The sequence below is a fragment of the Kogia breviceps genome, chromosome 15 (assembly GCF_026419965.1).
Source record: "Kogia breviceps isolate mKogBre1 chromosome 15, mKogBre1 haplotype 1, whole genome shotgun sequence".
Taxonomy (NCBI): Eukaryota; Metazoa; Chordata; class Mammalia; order Artiodactyla; family Physeteridae; genus Kogia; species Kogia breviceps.
The window spans coordinates 74,463,243-74,488,707 of NC_081324.1; the positions used below are offsets into that span (position 1 = coordinate 74,463,243).

General features: G+C 42.3%; 1 protein-coding gene across 1 annotated transcript; it reads left to right on the forward strand.

Moving 5' to 3' along the window:
• Window positions 1–329: 329 nt before the first annotated feature.
• On the forward strand, window positions 330–23,118 carry TRAFD1 (TRAF-type zinc finger domain containing 1). Its single transcript, XM_059040548.2, has 12 exons — window positions 330–493; window positions 2,382–2,440; window positions 8,965–9,100; window positions 9,211–9,264; window positions 15,193–15,595; window positions 16,301–16,507; window positions 17,932–18,008; window positions 19,251–19,481; window positions 20,531–20,651; window positions 21,351–21,690; window positions 21,924–21,996; window positions 22,227–23,118. The coding sequence occupies exons 2-12, from the start codon at window positions 2,394–2,396 to the stop codon at window positions 22,281–22,283; spliced, it is 1,746 nt and encodes a 581-aa protein (XP_058896531.1). The 5' UTR covers window positions 330–493; window positions 2,382–2,393; the 3' UTR covers window positions 22,284–23,118.
• Window positions 23,119–25,465: the final 2,347 nt, after the last annotated feature.

Sequence of the window (25,465 nt, forward strand, 5' to 3'; positions counted from 1 at the left end):
CAGAGTCTTGCAGATGTCTCGCGCGAGGGCATTATAGCAACAAGAATGACTAATAAGTATTAATGGCTCATGACAAGAGAACAAATGCCATTAATTATCTTAATATATAAGGCATATTAGTAATGTGTGTACAGAATTATTCATGCAAATATGATTAGCCTGTTTCAGGTGCAGTTTGCTGGGCGCAGACCTGGGCTCACAGCTCAGGTCTCTGCCCCTCCTTCCAGATGTGCATGGGTTGGGACTTCTAGGGACACGCCCCCGTGGAGCTCCGAGGAGCCAATCGGAGCGTGGAAGGCGGGGCTCTGGGAGCGACAACGGTGCTATCCAGTGGGCAGAGAGTCTGGGCCGACCCTGGCCAATGGGCGCGCTCCTCCAAGACGGTCGGAAGTGGTGAGGCGACTCCGGGGGCCGTTGTTCAGCGCGGGGGCTGACTGAAGAGGCTCAGTGTGTTGGCTGGCTGGTCGGTTCGGCGTCCTTCCTCTAGTCCCAGGTGAGAGAAGTGGTGGCCAGCGCCTGGGGAGTCTCCTGCGGCCTCCAGTTCGGGAGGAGGCCGGCATCCCGAGGGCGGGGTGTGTGGGCGACGGGCTTCCGGGCCCGGGGGTCGCGGGGGTTTCTCGTAAGGAGAAAGATGACCGCGCCGCGGCGTCTCCCCTGGCCAGTGGGGGAGGCCGTACTTTCTTCTCTGGAAACCGTAGCCTCGACAGCCCCTGGCGGCACCGCCCCTTCCAGGCGTTGGCCGCGGGGGCTGGGAGGCGGCCGTCCTTCGGAGCGCCGCCGTGGGCACCGCGCCCCGGGCGGGGCTGGGCCCGAGGCCCGAGCTGCCAGCCTCAGGGGTCGCGGATGGCCTAGTGCGGACTTTAGGCCGACGGGCCCGTGTTCGAGTCACCACTCGGAACAATTGTGCGACGGCTGTCTCCCTGGACTTCTCATTCGCGGTCTCTGAAATGGGGATGATGGCTTTCACTTCGTTGGATTGTGGTCTGGATTAAAAGATTGTCCATGTAAAGCGTTTAGCAATCAGTGAACACACAGTAAATGGCAACTGTTATTTGTGAAGCTGGTGCCCTCTCCACTTCCCATCTCGGACGCCCCCTAGGAGGGGGCAGTTGGAAACCGCCTCCTCCTGGGTGTGGACCCTGCGGTGGTGTCTCCACCCCCTTGGGCACAGGAAATCCCAGGGGTGCTGGCTGACCCCTAAGAGGGGCGCCTTCTAAGGTTTGAAGGAAACTTATTCTACCAAAGCGCGTCCATGCATTCGCTCATTTACTCCTCCCAGTGACTCTTTAAAATATTGTCAGTTGTCTGCGTGAGGAATCTGAGGCCCAGGAAGGTTAAATAACACATCTGCAGAGTGGCAGAACCAGAATTGGCCCTCAGAGGGGCCGACTCCGAGCCCTGCGCATCACCCCAACTTCCTTGCTGCTGGAAAACCGGGCACTTCCCTCATCCGAGGCTCTTACCTTGCCTTAGTGGGCTGGAATAATCTAAAGTAAATACAGGTATTAAAGTTGCAAGAGCTTTGCTTTCTGTATTGACATCTTGTTGAGAAAGAAGGAAAAATTTTCATTGGTGAAACCTGGCAGACACGATCTCAACTAAATGATAAAAGTTAGCATCATCTGTAATAAGAGCATCATGTGCTTTCTGATATAATGCACTGAGATGAGCACAAACATCACTTCTATGGTATTTCTGTCCAAAATGTATTAATCATGAGAAAACATCAAATGAACCCAAACTGAAGTATATTCTACAGAATAACTAGCCAGCTCATTTAATAAGGTTATGCAAGATGAAAGACTGAAGGAATTCCCTGGTGGTCCAGTGGTTAGGGCTCTGTGCTTCCACTACAGGGGGCACAGGTTCGATCCTTGGTCAGGGAACTAAGATCCTGCATACCTTGAGATGAAAAAAGAAAAACAACAACAAAAAAGAAAGACTGAAGAAATCTCCCAGATCAAAGAAGATTAAGGAGAAATAACAGCTAAATGCAATATGTGACTCAGGATTGCATCCTGAACCAGAGAAAGGGCATTAGTGGCGTGATTTATGAAATTAACTAATTGTAGATTAGTTATTAGTATTGTATTAGTGTTAGTTTCCTGCACTTGGTCATTTTACTATGGTTATTTATGATGTACTGGGTGAGAGGTATGTGGGAATTCTTTGTGCTGTTTTTGCAAGTCAAATTATCTTAAAATGAAAATTAAAAAATCAAAAGGTAAAACCCTAGTGTGTTGGGTATTAAATGAAATGCACTGGTTTTGGTGACATTTTCTGTGCACTGTTTTTTTTTTGTTTTGTTTTTGTGTTTTGCATGTCATTCTTAAAGCAGAAATGAAATTGAAAGATCATACTTCTTTCTTTGTTGTTTTCAGGAACAGCTAAAGATGGCTGAATTTCTGGATGGCCAGGACACTCGACTGTGTGACAACTGGTAAGGAATCTAAGAAATGTTCTTGGAATGAGGACAGTTCTTTAAAGAGTTGGTTTATTTATTGGCAGGTTAAAATTGGAGCCATATAATACGTTGTGCAAATATGTGGGACTAAAGCTTTATTAACAATTTTGGATAAAATTGCCTGTTCTAGAAACTCAACAACGTGGTTGGTTTAGGTAGCATAGAGTAGTGACTAGACTGATGGGATGAAGCTGGGATTCAGGGCTCTGGTTCCTACCATTAATTAGTTAATGACTTTTGGCAAGTCACTTGACTGCTTTGAAACCTCACTTTTCTGACCTATAGGTAAGGGAATTTATTTTTTGTCTTCCTGGAAAAATATTGTACTTTTTAAGGTTTTTTTGCTTTTTTTTTTTTTTTTTTAATTTATTTATTTGGCTACACTGGGTCTTAGTTGTTGCATGCAGGATCTTTAGTTGCAGCACGTGGGCTCTTAGTTCCAGCATGTGGGATCCAGTTCCCTGACCAGGGATCAAACCTGGGCCCCCCTGCATTGGGAGCACGGAGTCTTAGCCACTGGATCACCAGGAAAGTCCCTGCTTTTTAAAAGATGCTAAAAATATAATGAAATGTTCGGACTAGAGCAGTGTTTTATAAAGTGCGTTGCAAGGATTTCCCTGAATGGCTACAGTGGCTGTCTTGAGGTTGATTGGGAGCAAGGTTTAGTGTGAACTTGGCTCTACATATACAACCAGAGCAGCTCAGCTGTTTTTTTTTGCGGTACATGGGCCTCTCACTGTTGTGGCCTCTCCCGTTGTGGAGCACAGGCTCTGGATGCGCAGGCTCAGTAGCCATGGCTCACAGGCCTAGCCGCTCTGCGGCATGTGGGATCTTCCCAGACCGGGGCACGAACCCGTGTCCCCTGCATCAGCAGGTGGACTCGCAACCACTGCGCCACCAGTGAAGCCCTTTTTAAAAATATATATATATAAATTTATTTAATTTCCTTATCTTGGCTGTGTTGGGTCTTTGTTGCTGTGCACTGGCTTTCTCTAGTTATGGTGAGCGGGTGCTAGTCTTTGTTGTGGTGTGTGTGCTTCTCATTTCAGTGGCTTCTCTTGTTGTGGAGCACGGACTCTAGGTGCTGCAGGCTTCAGTAGTTGTGGCACTTGGGCTTAGTAGTTGTGTCTCACGGGCTCCGGAGTGCAGGCTCAGTAATTGTGGCGCATGGGCTTAGTTGCCCCACGACATGTGGGATCTTCCCGGACCAGGGCTCGAACCCGTGTCCCCTGCATTGGCGGGCGGATTCTTAACCACTGCGCCACCAGGGAAGCCCCAGCTCAACTGTTTTTATAAAGGATTTTGCTGAAGGAATGTTCACTGCTTTAAAAAAAAAAAGTCTAGTCAAAGTCTTCCAGCAGTCCAATTTAATCATTATCGTTTCATGATTCCAAAACTGTTAGTGGAAAGACTGGATGCAGACTTGAATGTCAAGCTTTCTTATTTTGTTGTTTTTAACCGACAAGAGTGACAAGAAAGAGCAACTCTTTCTTGCTGAAATGAAACTGAAGAGTTCAGCTAGTAATCAGCCGATTCCTGTTTGGGATTTCTCAAGAACCTGGTATTTCAATGATACACAAGTTCCCTTACTGAAAGCAAAAGAAAAAAGCAAAGCAGAACTATCTGTGCTCTGTTTAACTTACCAAACTGTGTTAGAAGGTGAGAGATGTTTTTTGCTTTTAAAGTCAGTCACAGACCTCATTTTTTAAAAATAAATTTATTTTAAAATTTTATTTATTTATCTTGGCTGCATTGGTTCTTTGTTGCTGTGTACGGGCTTTCTCTAGCTGTGGCGAGCAGGGGCTACTCTTTGTTGCAGTGCACCATCTCATTGCGGTGGCTTCTCTTGTTGCGGAGCATGGGCTCTAGGCACACGGGCTTTAGTAGGTGCAACACACGGGCTCAGTAGTTGTGGTACATGGGCTTAGTTGCTCCGTAGCATGTGGGATCTTCCTGGACCAGGGCTTGTACCCGTGTCCCCTGCATTGGCGGGCAGATTCTTAACCACTGTGCCATCAGGGAAGTCCAGAGAGTTTTTTCTTTTCTGTTTTGAATGGTTATTAATTATTGGTTCAATTTCATTAATAGATATAGGCCTATTCAGATCATCTATTTCTTTTTTTTTTAACTAAAAGTTTATTTTATTAAAATAAATGTTTAAAGTTACTTTCCATTTACAGTTAATACAAAATATTGCCTATATTCCCTGTGTTGTACAATACATCCTTGAGCCCATCTTACAATACTTTGTACCTCCTGCTCCCCGTCCCCTATATTGTTCCTCCCCACCCCCCACTCATAACCACTAGTTTCCTCAGTGTGTCTGTGAGTCTGCTTCTTTTTTCTTATATACACTAGTTGGTCATATTTTGTTAGATTCCACATATAAATGATATCATACATTTGCAACTATTTTCTCCCATTCAGTAGGTTGTCTTTTTAAAAATCATTTCTTTATTTTTTCCCCATGTTCAATATTAGTTATCTATTTTATACATATTGGTGTATACATGTCAATCCCAATATCCCAATTCATCCCCCCCACCCCACTTTCCCCTCTTGCTGTCCATGCATTTGTTCTCAGAGATGTTGATAAGGAAAATAGTTTGACCCAGATTGTTGAAAGGTTGAGCCAGATAAAAATTTTTCTTTTTTTATTGCCTTTTTCTTTCTGCTCAGTTTCTTGGCAGCATTAAGATATAATCAGAACAACTGCTGGTCACAATATTCTTTCCCTGCATGGAATTAAGATTTTATTTCTGTGAGGGTGTCTTGCCTTATAGGGTATTTTTTTCTACTGTGCTACTATCAATTTGCCATTTTAAAACTATTGTAGCTCTGTTTAGGTTTTATGTGTACTGTTCCTGATGCAAAGTGTAATAATCAATGATACAAATATTCACAAGGAAACATTGTGATTTTATAAGAAAACAGACAAATTGGCTTTAACATCAGTTAAGATACTCTTATTTTATTGGTCCACTCCAATTTGAAGGAATCTCAAACCTAGGACAGTATATAAATAACTATGCTAAGGGAGTTTAAACAAAGGCGGGGAGTAAGTTAATGGAAAGCTAATGAAAACAAGGTTATTCAAAGCCAAAGCAATTTATTAAAAGAAGAAAAGCAGATTAGCATGGAAAGCTGACTAAGCCAGCACAAACCTCCCGACTGGGTAGCCCTGTTTAAATTCCAGGTTTTAAAATTTTGTCTCTAGAGCCATATTCCTGTTGTTCCTTAAGAAAAGTTAAGGTACTCATCAAAATATGAGCTGTGATTAAACCTGCTGGGCCAGTAAAAAGAATAGTTTGTTGTGATTGAAGATGTTTTTTGCACGTTTTCTGTTTTCTTACTGTATTGTCCGATTGATGGGAGAGTTTGCGTCTAGGGAACAGAAACTTCAGTGTTAGAAGGCTTTGACTTTTTATTTTTGCATGGCTTGATGTGTTTAGCATTTGGAAGGCTACTGGAGATTTTTCTGAAAGCCTTGGCTTGCCTTTCATTCATTTCTATCTAAAATGAAATTTCATCTCTTACTTGGCTAGTCCTTCTTGGGGCTTTTAGCAGTTTTATCTAGAATGGAATTGTGTTCTCATTTATCTCACTTAGAATGTCTTGATTTTATCTGTAGGTAGGTAGCAAGTATATTGGTATTTTGTCTGGTTAGTACATTTGGCGGAACTACCTTGGCAGTTAAATTTAAAAAGAAAGCAAAACCATCAGGCAACTGTTTCATGTAATTGTTGCAAATAGCTTTTATCTTTTTCTTTCAACGTTTCCCAAGAGGTGAAAATGTGTAATAGTAAATGTTCTGTGACCTTACCTAACAGCTGTTTTTGATTCTTGCTTCTTTATGTTATGGTCCTTAATATTTTTTATTTCTAAAATTTTAGTGGCATTATGTATGTAGAATGCTCTATGTCAAAATAGCCCTGTAAAATAAAAACTATAGACATTTATTTTCTTGACTTTAAAAGAAAATTATTGTCAAAATTATGAAAGAAGAATGTAGAATCTCAACGCTGTAAGCAGTAGTTACTGGCTTTAATTTTTTGTGGCATTTGTGCACATAGGATTTGCAATCAGGATACAGCTTTGCTTCTTGCACTTTGTTGATGTGTACCATATTTAACTAGCTGTTCCCTTAGAGTTCAGATTTTTTTCTTTTTTAATAAATTTTTATTTATTTATTTTTGGCTGTGTTGGGTCATTGTTTCTGTGCGAGGGCTTTCTCTAGTTGTGGAGAGTGGGGACCACTCTTCATCGTGGTGCGCGGGCCTCTCACTGTCACGGCCTCTCTTGTTGCAGGGCACAAGCTCCAGACGCACAGGCTCAGTAGTTGTGGCTCATGGGCTTAGTTGCTCCGCGCCATGTGGGATCTTCCCAGACTAGGGCCCGAACGCGTGTCCCCGCATTAGCAGGCAGATTCTCAACCACTGCGCCACCAGGGAAGCCCGAGTTTAGATATTTTTAATGGTTTTTGGTTTTTTACCATTTTATGACACTAATGATAATCTTCATAATCCCAAGAGTGGAATTACTGGGTCTTTAACATGTAATTACAGGATCTTTAAATACTCTTTAAGCATATAATTTTATGGTCCTAGAGATGCATTTGTAGACAGTTTATTTTAAAAAATTATTATTATTTTTAAGTTAATTGATTAATTTATTTTCAGCTGCATTGGGTCTTTGATGCTGCGCGCGGGCTTTCTCTAGTTGCTGGGAGTGGGGGCTACTCTTCGTTGCAGTGCGCAGATGGCTTCAGTAGTTGTGGCTCATGGGCTTAGTTGCTCCACGACATGTGGGATCTTCCCAGACCAGGGCTCGAACCCATGTCCCCTGCATTACCAGGCGGATTCTTAACCACTGAGCCACCAGGGAAGTCCTGTAGACTGTTGAAAAGCAATGGTTTTATACTACCACTAGCAATATTTTAGAGTACTAGTTTCATAACATCTTTAATAGTGGGATTAATTTTAATATTTATTAGTTTAATAGAGTTAGATGATAACTTTGATTTATAGCTCCTTCCACTATATATTTTAATATTCTGCATTTAAAACCAGTGGTTTCCTTAGAAAGCTGGGAATTTTGGAGAAATAAGGGAAGTTAAATGTATTGAAACATTGGTCATTTCCCTCTTTATCCATTTGAGTTTTCTTCCCATCTCTCACACTTGATTGTTATTCTGTATCACCTTCCAGTTTTGGTATGAGAGCTGCCTTGATAGTTCTACCTTTGGATAAAAATGAATTTGCATTTTTTGGTGTCTTGGTCTTTGAGATGGGGAGTATGACTATTGCTGGAGGCACATCATTCATCCTACTTTGAAATGTTTCTTAGACTATGAAGATAAAAACTATAAAGGAGAAATAAGCTATCTACACCTTAACGTGGGAGAAGGTTTCTGTAGTATTCAGCTTCAGAGGCAAAATGGGTTATTAAAGATTTGTTGTGTAGGGCTTCCCTGGTGGCACAGTGGTTGAGAATCCGCCTGCCGATGCAGGGGACACAGGTTCGTGCCCCGGTCTGGGAAGATCCCACATGCCATGGAGCGGCTGGGCCTGTGAGCCATGGCCACTGAGCCTGCGCGTCCAGAGCCTGTGCTCCGCAACGGGAGAGGCCACAACAGTGAGAAGCCCGCGTACCGCAAAAAAAAAAAAAGATTTGTTGTGTAACTATCTGTATTTATCCTGTTCAGTATTTTATTTTCTGAAAATTTATTCTAGGTGACATACTTACAGGCACATTCTTTTAATGCATCCTTTAGTTAGACTGTGAAATTGGAGCTTTCTAATGGTCATAACCAAATGAGTGAAAGGAAGGCCTTTGAATATTATGTGCCTCTAGTTTGAGTGTGTATGTAATCTGGGAGAGGGGTTCAGTATTTCATTTTTGTACATTTCTGCAGTGAAGTTTATACCAACCCAGCCACAGAGCTTGGTCCCAATTAGTGTCCAGCCTGCTTTGAAAGACATGTTGGACATAAAGGAGGCAAGTTCCCCTTCCCCCACTGACGATCCCAAAGCTGGCATCTGCTTCTTTTGGTTTGACTTTTAGTGGAATAAAATCTACGGAGATTAAAGCTACCTGAGACTGAGAGTAAAAATAAATGGTAGGCTGTTTTTTAAATAATCCTGGAGTGGATCATTGTGCTTTGGGGCATGGATGGTTTTGGAAAAGCCTAGCTCAGCTAGCTCTTCCTGGCATCTGACTTCATGTTGTTAGTTGTGATAATCTCTGGCATCTAGAAAGTGAGGCTGAGCTTTTAGAGATAGTGCATAGCACTGATAACTCAGTGTTGCACAGAAGACTCAAAACCTTCAGGAGTTAATTCTTGAAAAGCAGGGGTAGTAACAGTCGTAAGAGCTTATACACTAGATACTCACTAAAGAGAAATAATGGAGACTAAAGATTGGACAGGACAGATTTCCGTGTGATACCTCTGGGCATAGATGTCAGTAATTCTTGCCTTTTTCTTTGATCTATTTCTATAGCAAAAAAGAAATTCCTGTGTTTAACTTTACCATCCATGAGATCCACTGTCAAAGGAACATTGGTATGTGTCCTATCTGCAAGGAACCATTTCCCAAATCTGACATGGAGACTCATATGGCTACAGAACACTGTCAGGTGAACCACCAAGTACTTAGATGTTAATAAATGGATTATACTTGATATTGTGTAATAGCAAGTGAGCATGTTGTCACAAATAACTTACTGATTCTTGCTTCTTACCCTAGGTGACCTGCAAATGTAACAAGAAGTTGGAGAAGAGGCAGTTAAAGAAGCATGAGGTTAGTTGCCCTGCACTATGAAGGCAGTGAATTACCATGGGGCCAATTCTATTGAGATTACAGAGCCACATGCAGAGCAGAAAGCCAGTGTTGTTGAGTCTTTGTTCTCCACAAGCTCCATGCACACTGCCTCTCAAAGCCTATTTGAGACTTTGTTTGCTGCCAGATTTGACTGCATGGCTGCTGTGCTTTATGCTCAAGCCTCAGAGCTTTTCCCTTTGGAACCAAGTCATTTCTCTTGGGGTTTGTTTATTGGCAGGCTCACTGGAGTGCTAAACCAAGCCTGGGATTGCTGGTGTGGTACGACCTCTAGCACACAGCCTGCCTTACATCTTGTAATTTCATTTTGACTTGTGTGTGTGTGCGTGTGTGTGTGTGTGTGTGTGTGTGTGTGTGTGTGTGTGTGTGTGTGTGGTACGCGGGCCTCTCACTGTTGTGGCCTCTCCTGTTGCGGAGCACAGGCTCTGGACGCGCAGGCTCAGCGGCCATGGCTCACGGGCCCAGCTACTCCGTGGCATGTGGGATCTTCCCGGACCGGGGCATGAACCCGTGTCCCCGGCATCGGCAGGCGGACTCTCAACCACTGCGCCACCAGGGAAGCCCCATTTTGACTTCTTGGTCACTTGGATGACATGCTGTTTATACCCAAAGAAATTCTCAGAGAGCATTTGATGAGAGAATATCATTTGGTGCCTAGTTGAGATAAAATTGGCTGTAGTTGAATGAGTATGTGTGTGTGCATATATATGCATGTATATATATATATATATATATATGTATATATATATATATATATTTTTGAATGAGCCTATTCAGTTGAAAATCCCAACAACTATTTAATTGGTGGTCATGCATGAGTGTGTGTATGTATGTAAAAATTCATCAAGGTATGCACTTATGATTTGTGCATTTCATTCTATGTATCTAAAAAAACTATTAACTTATTAATTTATAATTTTAAAAGGTGATTCATATTCAATGTAGAAAACTCGGAAAATATAAAAAGAAAGAAAGAACTACTCATGACCCCACAGCTCAGAGATAAACATCTCATAAATAATTTAGCACTCTTACTGTCATTATTTTTTCTAAGCATTTGACTTATGTTTTACTAGGCTTCACCAGCAAAAGGGGGGTTATGATTGAGGTCATATTAACAATAATAATAAGTATTTCTTTGGCTCTTAACATCTACTTGCTGCATAAAACAACTCCAATCAATTGTCCCCCTCTTCTCCTTTTTCTCCCAGCTATTTCTGGGAGTGATATGGTGATAACACCAATCATTATAAAGGTACAGGTACAAAGTATTTCCTAACATTCCTGCAAGTCAGGCTATGACAGTTGTAGACCACAGATTAAAGAGTTAAAAAAAAATTCTCCTTAAAAAAAAAATTGACACTTTATTTGCTGTTCTTGTGAGATACTAGCAATTTTTAGGGTTGTAAACAAAGTACTTTATATTATGTGGTGTGTGCCAGCAATTATTTGCTCTTTTGCTTTTGAATAACTTAAATCAGTGGCATTTATCTGATAAAACTTTTCTTTAAAAAAAATATTTCTGAATTGATATTATAGCTACATGGTATATAATTTTAAAGCCACAAAAGCATATATATATAAATTATCTCTCTTCCACCCCTATTCCTAAGCACTCTTTGTCAGTTTCTTATGTTTTCTGTAAGACATATTCCATGCATATACAAACAATGTGAAAAATGTTTGAAGTATCATTTATTTTATTTTTTTTAACATCTTTATTGGAGTATAACTGTTTTACAATGGTGCGTTAGTTTCTGCTTTACAACAAAGTGAATCAGTTATACATATACATATGTTACCATATCTCTTCCCTCTTGTGTCTCCCTCCCTCCCACCCTCCCTATCCTACCTCTCTAGGTGGTCACAAAGCACAGAGCTGATCTCCCTGTGCTATGCGGCTGCTTCCCACTAGCTATCTATTTTACATCTGGTAGTGTATATATGTCCATGCCACTCTTTCACTTCATCACAGCTTACCCTTCCCCCTCCCCATATCCTCAAGTCCATGCTCTAGTAGGTCTGTGTTTTATACCCATCCTACCACTAATTTCTTCATGACATTTTTTTTTTCTTAGATTCCATATATATGTGTTAGCATACGGTATTTGTTTTTCTCCTTCTGACTTACTTCACTCTGTATGACAGACTCCAGGTCTATTCACCTCATTACAAATAACTCAGTTTCATTTCTTTTTATGGCTGAGTGATATTCCACTGTATATATGTGCCACATCTTCTTTATCCATTCATCTGTTGATGGACACTTAGGTTGCTTCCATGTCCTGGCTATTGTAAATAGAACTGCAGTGAACATTTTGGTACATGACTCTTTTTGAATTATGGTTTTCTCAGGGTATATGCCCAGTAGTGGGTCGTATGGTAGTTCTATTTGTGGTTTTTAAGGAACCTCCATACTGTTCTCCATAGTGGCTGTATCAATTTACATTCCCACCAACAGTGCAAGCGGGTTCCCTTTTCTCCACACTCTCTCCAGCATTTATTGTTTATAGAGTTTTTGATGATGGCCATTCTGACCGGTGTGAGATGAAATCTCATTGTAGTTTTGATTTTCATTTCTCTAATGATTAATGATGTTGAGCATTCTTTCATGTGTTTGTTGGCAATCTGTATATCTTCTTTGGAGAAATGTCTATTTAGTTCTTCTGCCCATTTTTGGATTGAGTTGTTTGTTTTTTTGTTATTGAGCTGCATGAGTTGCTTATAAATTTTGGATATTAATCGTTTGTCAGTTGCAACTATTTTCTCCCATTCTGAGGGTTGTCTTTTGGTCTTGTTTATGGTATCCTTTGCTGTGCAAAAGCTTTTAAGTTTCATGAGGTCCCATTTGTTTTTATTTCCATTTCTCTAGGAGGTGGGTCAAAAAGGATCTTGTTGTGATTTATGTCATAGAGTGTTCTGCCTATGTTTTCCTCTAAGAGTTTGATAGTGTCTGGCCTTACATTTAGGTCTTTAACCCATTTTGAGTTTATTTTTGTGTATGGTGTTAGGGAGTGTTCTAATCTCATACTTTTATATGTACCTGTCCAGTTTTCCCAGCACCACTTACTGAAGAGGCTGTCTTTTCTCCCCTCTATATTCTTGCCTCCTTTATCAAAGATAAGGTGACCATATGTGCGTGGGTTTATCTCTGGGCTTTCTATCCTGTTCCATTGATCTGTATTTCTGTTTTTGTGCCAGTACCCTACTGTCTTGGTGACTGTAGCTTTGTAGTATAGTCTGAGGTCAGGGAGCCTGATTCCAACAGCTCCATTTTTCGTTCTCAAGATTGCTTTGGCTATTCGGGGTCTTTTGTGTTTCCATACAAATTGTGAAATTTTTTATTCTAGTTCTGTAAAAAATGCCACTGGTAGTTTGATAGGGATTGCATTGAATCTGTAGATTGCTTTGGGTAGTAGATTCATTTTCACAATGTTGATTCTTCCAATCCAAGAACATGGTATATTGCTACACCTATTTGTATCATCTTTAATTTCTTTCATCAGTGTCTTATAGTTTTCTGCATACAGGTCTTTTGTCTCCTTAGGTAGGTTTATTCCTAGATATTTTATTCTTTTTGTTGCAATGGTAAATGGGAGTGTTTTCTTAATATCACTGTCAGATTTTTCATCATTAGTGTATAAGAATGCCAGAGATTTCTGTGCATTAATTTTGTATCCTGCTACTTTACCAAATTCATTGATTAGCTCTAGTAGTTTTCTGGTAGCATCCTTAGGATTCTCTATGTATAGTATCATGTCATCTGCAAACAATGACAGCTTTACTTCTTCTTTTCCGATTTGGATTCCTTTTATTTCTTTTTCTTCTCTGATTGCTGTGGCTAGAACTTCCAAAACTATGTTGAATAAGAGTGGTGAGAGTGGGCAACCGTGTCTTGTTCCTGATCTTAGTGGAAATGGTTTCAGTTTTTCACCATTGAGAACGATGCTGGCTGTGGGTTTGTCATATATGGCCTTTATTATGTTGAGGAAAGTTCCCTCTATGCCTACTTTCTGCAGGGTTTTTATCATAAATGGGTGTTGAATTTTGTCAAAAGCTTTCTCTGCATCTATTGAGATGATCATATGGTTTTTCTTCTTCAGTTTGTTGATATGGTGTATCACGTTGATTGATTTGCGTATATTGAAGAATCCTTGCATTCCTGGGATAAACCCCACTTGATCATGGTGTATGATCCTTTTAATGTGCTGTTGGATTCTGTTTGCTAGTATTTTGTTGAGGATTTTTGCATCTATGTTCATCAGTGATATTGGCCTGTAGTTTTCTTTCTTTGTGACATCTTTGTCTGGTTTTGGTATCAGGGTGATGGTGGCTTCGTAGAATGAATTTGGGAGTGTTCCTCCCTCTGGTATATTTTGGAAGAGTTCGAGAAGGATAGGTGTTAGCTCTTCTCTAAATGTTTGATAGAATTCGCCTGTGAAGCCATCTGGTCCTGGGCTTTTGTTTGTTGGAAGATTTTAAATCACAGTTTCAATTTCAGTGCTTGTGATTGGTCTGTTCATATTTTCTATTTCTTCCTGGTTCAGTCTCGGCAGGTTGTGCATTTCTAAGAATTTGTCCATTTCTTCCAGGTTGTCCATTTTATTGGCACACAGTTGCTTGTAGTAATCTCTAATAATCTTTTGTATTTCTGCAGTGTCAGTTGTTACGTCTCCTTTTTCATTGCTAATTCGATTGATTTGAGTCTTCTCCCTTTTTTTCTTGATGAGTCTGGCTAATGGTTTATCAATTTTATTTTGAAGTATCATTTAGAATAAAACTTCGGCTTAATTTGTATGAAAAGAAATTTTGCTCTTTGACACAGTGGTTGTTAAGTGTCTAAACTTTAGAAGTGATGTTATATGAAAGTTCTGAGTTTAAGTTCCCAAGTTTTGGAATGTCCATATCATAGTAACATATTCTTTCATATCTTTTTAAAGAAATATTAATTATTTAGTGATTTAGTGACAATTTCAAATTAAGTATAAAAGTTTTGTCCTTCATCTGCCGAATACATTCACATTCTTGGGGTCATCTTCATTGGTGATTCTTGACTTATTTGGTCAATTTAAAGACAGCGCTGGGCTTCCCTGGTGGCACAGTGGTTAAGAATTCGCCTGTCAATGCAGGGGACACGGGTTTGGGCCCTGTTCCGGGAAGATCCCACATGCCGTGGAGCACCTAAGCCTGTGCGCCACAGCTACTGAGCCTGCGCTCTAGAGCCCGTGAGCCACAACTACTGAGCCCATGCGCTGTAACTACTGAAGCCTGAGTGCCCAGAGCCCATGCTCTGCAACAAAGGAAGCCACCACAATGAGAGGCCTGCGCACCGCAACAGGGAGTGGCCTCCGGTCGCCGCAACTAGAGAAAGCCCACGCACAGCAACAAAAACCCAACACAGCCAAAAATAAAATAAATAAAATTAAAAAAAAAAAAAAGCAGTGCTATATACAAATGTGCAGATTCGAAAAATCAATGTCTTTCTAAAGGACAATCCCTTTTCCTCATTGCCAGGTACTTAAATCGGAGTAGTAAGGGGAAATTGGTCTGGGGGAGCTTTGACAAGCATATATGAATTGCTGTGCTTTTGCTATTTGCTCTTGGGCTTCTCTGGCTGATTTTGGGTCACTTTGTAATGTGTGCACAAAATGATGGTAGGGTGCCTGAGTGAGTAGATTCCTTATAAGACTTTCTTTTCCTTTGTAGAACTTGGTGGCAGGACAAAGAGGGAAGCGGTGACTCTTAAATACATAGAAAACCATGGCAGGCAAAGCTAGGGTTGGAAGAGAATATTTTTGTAAATACTTTTTACTTTCCTTGCCCTGTACTTTATAAAATATGGCCTCTCTTAGATTCACATATTAACTGCCTCATTATTCTGTTTTGCAGGAGACTGAGTGTCCTCTACGACTTGCCCTTTGCCAGCACTGTGATTTGGAACTTTCTGTTCTCAAACTGAAAGACCATGAAGATTACTGCGGTGCCCGGACAGAGTTATGTGGCAACTGTGGGCGCAATGTCCTGGTGAAAGATCTGAAGACTCACCCTGAAGTTTGTGGGAGAGATGTGGAGGAAAAGAGAGATGAGGTTGCCATGCCACCTAATGCATATGATGATTCTTGGGGTCAAGATGGTATCTGGATTGCATCCCAACTCAGACAAATTGAGGCTCTGGACCCACCCATGAGGCTCCCTCGAAGGCCCCTGAGAGCCTTTGAATCAGACCTTTTCCAAAGTAGAACCACCAACCAAAGGAGCATGACAGCCCAGTTTCCAATTCAGAATAATCTATGTGAGTTGTGTTTGGGATTAGAAAATTGGAATGGTATCAGATCTTAGGGCAAGTGGGAACAGGGCTTTGGAGCCAAATAGATCTTAATTATAGAAACCTGATTGTAACTGGGTAACATAAGGAAGAATACTTAACTTTCCTATAGATTGGAATAACAGAACCTCTTTGCTATTGGATTTTTGTTGGATGACAGTTAGGGTTGATGGATGACAATGCTGTTAATAGCTGACATTTACTGAGTATACCCTATGTGCTTAAAGGCATTTACAAAGTGCTTTAGGTGTATTAACTCATTTAGTTCTCAGAACAGTTTTATGAGGGTGGGTGAGTGGTAGAGCTGGGATTTGAATTCAGGCAATCTGACCCCATGCTTTAAGCCATCCTGCTATAATGCAGAAAATACATATAAAATGCCTAGCACAGTGCCTATCTCATAGTTATAGCTCATTAATATTTTATTAATAAATTTATTAATTTTATTAATATTTTGTTTTAATGTTTATTAATAAAACAGAATAATAATGGAGGCTTTTATCATGGCAGCCTTAACATTTGGAGTCCCATGAGCACTGAAGGGCTGGGCCTCTTTTGTTCCTGCACAGATTCCTATAAACCTTGAATATTTTGCTAGGCATGGACTTGAACTAAGGGATGGCACCATCTTTAACATTTCTTGAATACTGGCTTTTTTTTTTTCTTCCCCAGTGGAAGAACAAGAAAGGCAGGAAAGGAATAGAAGCCGACAGACCCTCAAAGAGGGTGGTGAAGACAGTGCAAACTTGGATTTCATGTTGGCCCTAAGTCTGCAAAATGAAGGCCAGGCCCCCAACTTGGCAGAGCAGGACTTCTGGAGGGTCATATGTGAGGCAGACCGGTCCCATGAAGGTCCCGGTGCTCTGAATGACATAAGGGGTATGTTTGTTTACTCTGCACTAGCCTCTGTCTCTACAGTTTTTTAAAGTCTTACACTAAACAATTTCTATAAAATAGAAAGTTTTTCATGAGATAGAATTTGTTTTTTTATTTTGTTCATTTGCTTTTCCCAACTCTTATTCATTCATTCATTCATTTATTCATTCATTTATTCATTTACTTATTTATTCATTCATTCTTGCATGCATGCATGCATGCATGCTGCACCAGGTCTTAGTTGTGGCACGTGGGATCTTTAGTTGCAGTATGTGGGATCTAGTTCCCTGACTAGGGATCGAACCCAGGCCCCTGCATTGGGAGCGCAGAGTCTTAACCACTGGACCACCAGGGAAGTCCCTGTCATATCTTTAAACGTTAAAAATACTTGTTTTTCTGTTGTGTCTGAAAATATACCTAAAGTCTATTTTTTGCTATTTGCTGTTTCTACTGACTCTCATGGTGGCTTGCTGCTTCCCTTTGTGTGCGTGCGTGTGTTTTAACATTAAGTTTTCTGGTGTGTTCCTCTGAGGTTACTTATATATGCTTCTAGCAGGTTCCTGGGGATACTACTGACTGGAATAATTTTAAATTGAAGTTTTGGCCTGGGCTTCTTAAAACCATAAATGTGAATTTATGTAAAAACATAAATGTAGATTCTCTACTCAAACGCATGGCATGTAAAGGCCAAACTCTGGTTACTGTTCCTTAGTAGAGATTTTTCTCTCTTCTATGTAGAGCCAAAACCTAGTTAGGCAAGTTTCCTTACCTCCTCGCATCGTTCACCCTCCCTTGTTCAACAGTCTGACTGAGGCTGTTGTGTTTTGGGATGCCTGGGATTAAAATTACTCTTATTTATTGGGGTTGGCCAAAAAGTTCTTTTGGGTTTTTGTAACATCTTACGGGAAAACCTGAACGACCTTTTTGGCCAACCCAGTATTTTCTCATTTAAGTTACTTTTATTCAGTATCTTTTGTTTATATTTTGTACTGGGAGGGTTTTTCTTTTCAGGATATTTGTCTTCCAGTAATATCGAAGCCTCAGTTTCTTCATCTATAAAATGAGGGTCATGTGGATCTACTTCATAACATTTTTCCTGAGGATTGAAATAATGCACAGAAGGTTTTTAGATCAGTGACTAGGGTTATGACACATTTAAATTGCTTCCTTAATTGGAGTAGTGGATTAACTACTACTTTACTGCTTCTCAGGAAATGGTGACAAGTAAATCTCTTTCTGTAGTGCAAGTTTTTTGCTTAGGGTTTGTCTCTTAAATAGTTTCCCTGCAAGGATTTCCAGCCCCACAAATTGCTATGTCTAAGAAATTGCAAAGGAAATCAGACTTTCCTATCAAACCCCCCAGGGGGGATAAAAGGTAGAATCAGGTTTGTTTTTGTTCGAGTCTGACTGTGTGGCCTGATACCTAGGTGCAGCTGATGAGACCATGTTGCCTTGTGAATTTTGTGAGGAGCTCTACCCAGAGGAACTGCTGATTGACCATCAGGTGTGTTGTGAATTACCTGAGGGCTTTAAGCTTTAGGGAGGAATGTGTGCAGGCCCTATTGGTGTTGCAGGCCACACGAGATCTTGAGCAAACTATTTTAATACAACTCCTGTGATAGGAGTAGCAACTGTGTTTTTAACCCTGGGGTGACTGACATGTGGGCATGAGAACTCAGCCTTATTCCCTCTTGGGCAAAGTAACATTTATACAGCAGGCCCAGTTGCTGACTCCATTCTGTGGTGATAGTGTACATCTCTACTGACCATCTTGTAATCTGGTCTCATCTCATGGTACATTTGATTTATTGGAGCCATACTGAAGTCCTTGCAGTTCCCGGGAGGGTCAGGGATCTGTTTTGCACTTTACTTTTCTGCCAGCTACCCTGCTTCCTTATTAACACACCCCTCACTCATAGACTCGGTTCAGACATGACTTTCAGGAAACCATCCTGTGGAACGCTCTGAAGGCTAGGCCAGAGGTCGCACCTGCGTGCTCCCCGAAAGTCCTGTGCCCACAGCTCTCTTAGCCTGTTACCCTCACCCTGTGGTGTCGTCTTGCTGATCCCCTGTTGGTCTGCACCACTCAGCTGAGTTCCTTGAGAACAGGTTCTGGGTTTTCTTAGTTTCTGGAATCTCTTACAGCCTGGTATATGAAAGGTGTCAGGTATTTTGAATGATTGAAGGTTCTTGCGCTATTTAGGAATGATTAGAGAGTAGCCTTTGGGTTTAAAGAGTGGCTCCACTGACTGAGGGAGCCACTTTTCCCCTTAACACTTACTCTCTGATTTGGTTTGGCCTAGTCTGGCATGCCCATAGCTGTTAAGTAGTCCCTGTGCTCTGGGTGGAACATGCATTCCCCCCGTAAGTGGAACAGTACAGCATCTCAATACATCTAGTATTTGGTTTGGGAGTAGCATGAGAAAATCCATTAATAGGGATAACAAAGAATATTTGGGCCTCTCTTACTGTATGACTGTGGGAAGAATCTTGAATCTTTTCAAATTAATTTAAAAAGAATAATCACATAAACACAGTAAAAAAAAAAAATTAAAACAGTACAGAAATGTTTAAAATAAAAGCAAAGTGAGTGTTCCATCTGTGTTCTTCTGACCCTGTTTAGTCCCTCTCCCCAATATTAAGCATTATTAAAATTTTGTGACTTCTGGAAAATATTTTCAGAATTTAGTTTGTTCCTTAACCTCTGCTTTTTTTTTTTTTTTTTAACCTATGTTTTTGGAGACAGACAAGTTGTAACCCTTCATGTGCCTTACCTTCGGTCAGTGTGGGCAATGCTTCTCCCAAAGGGGTGGAGGACCCTGATGTCATCTTCCAGAAGCTGATGCAGCAGGCTGCAAGTAACCAGTTAGACTCTTTGATGGGCCTGAGCCGTTCACCTCCTGTGGAGGACAGCATCATCATCCCATGTGAATTCTGTGGGGTCCAGCTGGAAGAGGAGGTGCTGTTCCATCACCAGGTAAGAACACTTGGAGGACCTGTCCACTTCTACCATCCTGTTGATCCACTGAGTGAACCCGAGGCTTTTAGAGCCAAGAATGCCTCTTTGGCCTTTTAAGTTGTGTGCATACCTGATCTGGCTACTGGCCATGTCCTGTTTTGTGAGCTGTCTGAGGTATAAAGTACCTCAGGCCTTTGGACTTTCTCTGCCTTCTGGCAGTGGAAACCTCCCATCACTAGCTGTGGCCCAAGGAGCCAGGACTCCATTTAAGCAGGCATGGAGGACTTGCCAGAGGGTTTAGAAGAGCATTTCCCTGAGAGGTCATCGACAATTTCTACTTTTGACCAGGTGGGTTCTTCCTGTTGGGGTGGCACTTGCGTCTTGCATTCCAGGAGACTGGGATCTAATTCTAGCTTTGGCATATGGTTGGCCTAAGATAGGTCCCATTCCCTCACTAGGGACATCTGTAAAGGAAGGAGTTAAACTAGGTAATCTGAAGTCCTTTTTCAGCTTTTGCAGTCTAGGATGCCAGCATCTTAGTGGAAGATACGTTTTTTGCCCCATCTTGTTTGTTATGGGAGATAACCCTGAAGGTATTTCAGGGGCATTTCTGTAATCAATGCCACATAGCTAGCTGTTGCTAGAACACCACACATTGCATTTCTGTAATAAAGACTTTTGCCTTTGGATCAAGCAGTAGATAAGTCACTGCTTGTTGTCTCTTTGGAAGACTACAAAATAAGCAGTGGTGCAAATACTCTATGGTCAAAATGTAGACATGCTTTTCTGGGCTCCTAAGACCAGCCCTTCTTTCATCGCTGCACAAATCAGAGAGTGCTTCTGTCAGTGCTAGTTGGAGTGATTGCTCTGTCCCAGGTGTGCTTCCTCTTAGTCCCAGGCTCTTCCTCTCAGTGGTTGTCAAAGTCATCCTGTCCCATCGACAGCCCCCCCTGCCAGCCTCCCCGTAAGGTGTGTTCACCAACCTGCTGTCCCTTCCTCTCCCCACACTGCTCCCTCTCCTAAGAATGACTCAGTCCAGAGGTACTAATTCTGGTTTTTCTTGTTAGGACCAGTGTGACCAACGCCCAGCTACAGCAAACAACCACATGTCGGAGGGGATTCCTAGTCAGGATCTCCAGCCTCGACAGACCTCACCAGAGCTGCCCAAGAGGCGTGTCAGACACCAGGGTATTAGCCAGGGCTGAGCCAAGGCTGCAGGTCTGCTGCTGCCTTGGACCTGCTTCCCACTTCTCATCTGTTACTCTAAAATGGGTTTTACCTTCATCCCAAATTAGCAAGCACATTACGACCTCACTGGGGACTCCCTTGGGGCTGTGGTCCCGTGTTAGACTCAGGTGTCTCGGGTGTGTAGCCTTATAGGGTAATGGCTTTGGGGACAGCCATGAGATATGCTTATCAGTCAGTGCTTATTCAGCCACTGGTCCCTGTTGGTACACTTAGTGGATGATTGGAAGATAATTTTCAGCCTTACTGAGGCTGCCCTGGGCCCCTGCTTCTAGTTGAAATATGCTCAACTAGAGTAGGGTAATCAAACTTATTATCAGTTATTCTTATTATGTAATAGTCTCACAACTAGGCAAGTAAAACTGCTTTTGAAACCCAGTTGCTATTAGAAGCCCAAAGCCAATTAGAAATGATTCTTCAAAGTTTGCTTGTGCACCATTGTTGACTAGTTAGTGAGGACTTAGGTGGTAAGTGTACAGTGTGGATTAATGTTCCCAATCCTGTCCTGGAGACATGGGTTTCAGCATCCTTTTGGGGCGAGGCAGTCATCTTTTACCCAGTATCTTTTGTTCCTGCCCTGAATCCAACACTAATAGCAAGAGCAGCCTTTTCCTTAAAGCTGGTGCTCTTTTCTCTTCTCAGGAGACCTGTCTTCTGGTTACATGGATGATATCAAGCAGGAAATGGCTAAAGGGCCCACCTATCCTCTCCCTGCCAGCAGACCCACTAACAATATGACGGCTACTTCTAACCGCCTGTCAACATCCACATCAGGCCCCAGACCTGGGTGCCAGCCCAGCCCTCCTCGCGCTCTGAAGCTCAACAACTTAGACAGCCAGGGCACCCAGGGGCGCAATCGAAACAGCCATAATGGGGCCCTGGCTCCTGGGCACGTTCCAGTGGTTCACTCTGCTCGAAGTCTCTACCCAGAAAACCTTGTGCCCTCTTTCCCCCGTGGGACTTCAGGGAGATACGGAGCAAGGTGAGAATCAGTAGCCTGGGAGTGGAGCTTGTGGGTGGCTTAGGAGAATGTGGAAGTGTGGACTTTGCTTGTATCGTGGCCTGATTCAAAATGTTCTTTTGCTCTGTGTGGTTTTTTATTCATTAGTTTTATCTGCTACTGGAGAGCTGCTTTTGTCTGGTTCCAGCTGTTCTGAGTTTTCTGACTTTTGCTTGGGGCATCTCGGGAACTAGTTTCCAATCCTTCTCTTTCAGTGGCAGGAGTGAAGGTGGCAGGAACCCCCGGGTCACCCCCACGACCGCCAGCTACCGCAGCAGAACTGCAAAGGTGAGCGGGATCCAGCCCAGAATGCTCATTGAGGACTCAGAAGTGGGTGGGCTGGTATGGTTCTTGAAGTCAGAGAAGCAGCTGGGCATCAGGCCGGTTGTGGCTGAGGACTGTTCTTTTGCTTTTGATGAGGACATTTCCATAGAAGCCTGACAGTTCTAACGCTCTTCAGGAGGAGTGCTGCTTTCTTACTTTCTACGTAAACTTTGCTGTGTTCTATTGTTCAACAGGCAAAACCCCCCAAGCAGCAGGGAGCTGGGGATGCAGAGGAGGAAGAGGAGGAGTAACAGTGTCTGCAGGGAACTTGCGCATCGGTTCCATCTTTCCTGCACAACTTGCTGTGGTGCAGCCCCGCCTCTTGGGCTCTGTGGGTAGGGGCCATCTGACAGATTTAACTTTTTCTAGGCTATGGCCATTTTGTCTTTTGAGATTGTGCTGTGGGAGTTTGGGGGTTTGAGGGAGGGTTAGCAGGGAGGCTGTTGAGAATGTTTCAGCTTTAGCTGCTGCCTTTTGGCAGCATTAGTTACGGCCTCTCGGCCCACCAGGGCTTCATCTTTTGACATACTGTCACCACTGCTTCATGGTGCTGTGTGGTCCTGGTGGAAAGAGGGAGGGTTCTGGAAACCTGGTCCCCACCAGTGAGGTGATGCTCTTCCTGTGGTGGCCTAAATTGGGCAACTTTTGGATATCCTCTCCTGTGTGCCGCCCATCCTCACTCTAGAATTTGGGCCTCTGGTGTGCGTGGAGGAGCTTTGGTAAAGTGTTCAGGCCAGTTGCAATATGTGTTAGGAACGAGGTTTGGAGATGAGTTGAGCCACAGGTGAGTGGACTATGTATAGGCTTTGTTTTAATCTGCTTCTTTGGCATTTGGCATCACTGCCTTCTGTTTCTGATGGGGAGCATGGCTCCTTTGCCTTCACTGCCTTCTGATGGGAAAGGCCGGGGGCTCCCTGTCCCCTCCAGGGCCATGCTGGGCTCTGTGCTAATCAGGAGTGAGGCCTATGCTCATGGCTTGCTCTGAAAACCAAGTATCAGAGCCCCCTCCCCCTTTTTTTATTTTACTGTTATTATTATAATTATTAACATCCTTGTGATAGAAATAAAGTTTGTACTTGGAGTTCAGCTGAGTCTTGTGGTTCCTTCTCCTGCGTGCTCTTTGGAGACCTTAGGGAGACCAGAGTGGACTGGAGTCAGCTCTGAAGAATGGGGGAAGGTGAGCAGGGCTAGGTTTTCTCTGTGCTTCTTGGAACCCCGGCAGATCCAACATCATCCTTCTCAGAGTGCCAGACATTCAAGGTATAGTTTTCTCTTTTACTGGAGTTGGAGGAAACTGACAGGTGGCTGTAGCTCTGGGGATGATTTGGGGTGGGCTGGGGGCTGCCTCCAACTGAAGGGAGGAAGGCAGATTCCTCAGAAGCCTCAGTCCTGAGAGTTGTTGAACCTTAGCAGCATTATTCATTACCCCATAGCACCTCATACTTTGCCCTGGACCATTTAGTACCTTAGGTCATTTTGAGCTCATTTGTTTTTCTCTTAACAACCTAGTGGGGGTGGGAAAGGTAGGAAGAATTGCCCCAATTTCATATGTGGAAAGGAGTGACTTGCATAGGCTATGCAGCTAATTCATGACAGCTGGGACTTGAATCCGGGTCTGAATTATACTGAGATAAAGAAAAAGGGGGACTTCCCTGGCAGTCCAGGGATTAAGACTCCATGCTTCCACTGCAGGGGGTGTAGGTTCAAAAAAGGGGATGGAACCCAGGCTCATGGTAGTGAAATCGCCAAGTCCCAACCACTGGACCGCCAGGGAATTCCCTATTTATTTCCTCTTTTGTGAACTTTGATGGTTTGTTGTCTTTCAAGGAATTTGTCCATTTCAATAAGTTGTTTAACTTATTAACAAGGTATTCATAATATTCCCTTATTGTTTTAAAAATGCCTGTAAAGTTTGTAGTCACCTCTTTAATTTCGTTTGTTGATAATTTGTGTCTTTTCTCTTTCCCTAATGTGTTTGGCTAGAGCAGGGATCTCCAAACTTTTCTTTGATAAAAGCCAAATAGTAAATATTTAAGGTTTTGCAGGCTATACTATGTGTATTTCAACTACAGTAAGTCCCCCACATACCAACCTTCAAGTTGCGAACTTTCAAAGATGCGAACGTGAGTTTGCGTGTCCAGTCATGTAAGTTAGTTCATGTGTCTGGTGTACATCGTCACGTGTGTGCATCCTCTACAGGTGGCTGTGTTTCTGTGTACTGTACAGTGCTGTATAGAGTACAGTAGTACAGTATCTTTATTTCAAGCCCAGGATGTCCAGAAGCAAGCTTAAAAGCAGCGGTGATGTAGCTGGTACTGCTAAGAAGCGCCAGGAATTGGAGGCCCAGAGAAAGGACGAAGAAAGACAAGAGGAAGAAGAAGTAAATGAAGAACCGAAGAGATTCACGATGCAGGAAATGGCAAGGGAATTTTCTTTATCTGAGGAGGCACTGTTAGTTTTTGAGGCACAGGAACCGAATGTAGAACGGTACACGAAGGTTACAGCAGCCATTCAAAATGCAATCCAGTGCTACCATGTCACCTATGATGAGAAAAAAGGAGCTAGACATCACTGGATCGTTTTCTCAGGAGCGTAGATAGAATTGAATCCAGCAAGGAACCAGAACCTGAGCCATCAACGTCAGGCATGAGTGAAATAGCAGCTTGCCCTACATCTCCTATTGCTGGCAATCCTACAGCTCTACCGTCTCTCACCTCCTCTCCCTCCTCCAGTCAGTAACTTTTCTTGCCTGTTCCCTCGATGCCAGCCTCTGTATGCCAGCTGTTGCACTGTACTACTGTACTTTTCAAGGCACTGTACTGTAAGATTAAAAATGTTTTCTTTATTTCTTGTGGTTTTTTTAATGTATTATTTGTGTGAAAAGTATTATAAACCTATTACAGTACAGTACTATAAAGCTGATTGTGTTAGTTGGGTACCTAGGATCACTTTTGTTGCACTTATGAACTCGCTCTTGGAATGGAACTCGTTCATTTGTATGGGAGTTACTGTACCCAACAATGCTATTATAGAGTGAACACAGCCATGGACAATACACGAATGGGTGAATAAAACTTTATTTACAAAAACAGGTAGCTGGATTATGGGCCATAGCAGGGCAACTGCTGGGTTAGAGATTTATCAATTATATTGATCTCAAAAAATCAACTTTGATTCCATTGATTTCCTTTACTGTTTTTCTGCTTCCATTTCATTGATTTCCTATTCTGATTTTTATCACTTCCTTTCTTTTGCTTACTTTGAGCTTTTTTCTTTACCTAGTTTCTTAAGGTCAAAGTTGAAGTCACTGATTTGAGATCTGACTTCTTTTTTTTAATACAACTGTTAAGTGCTTTACCTGCATCTCACAAACTTCTGATGTGTCTTTTCATTTCATTCAGTTTAAATAACTTTGATTTCTTCTTTGACTTAT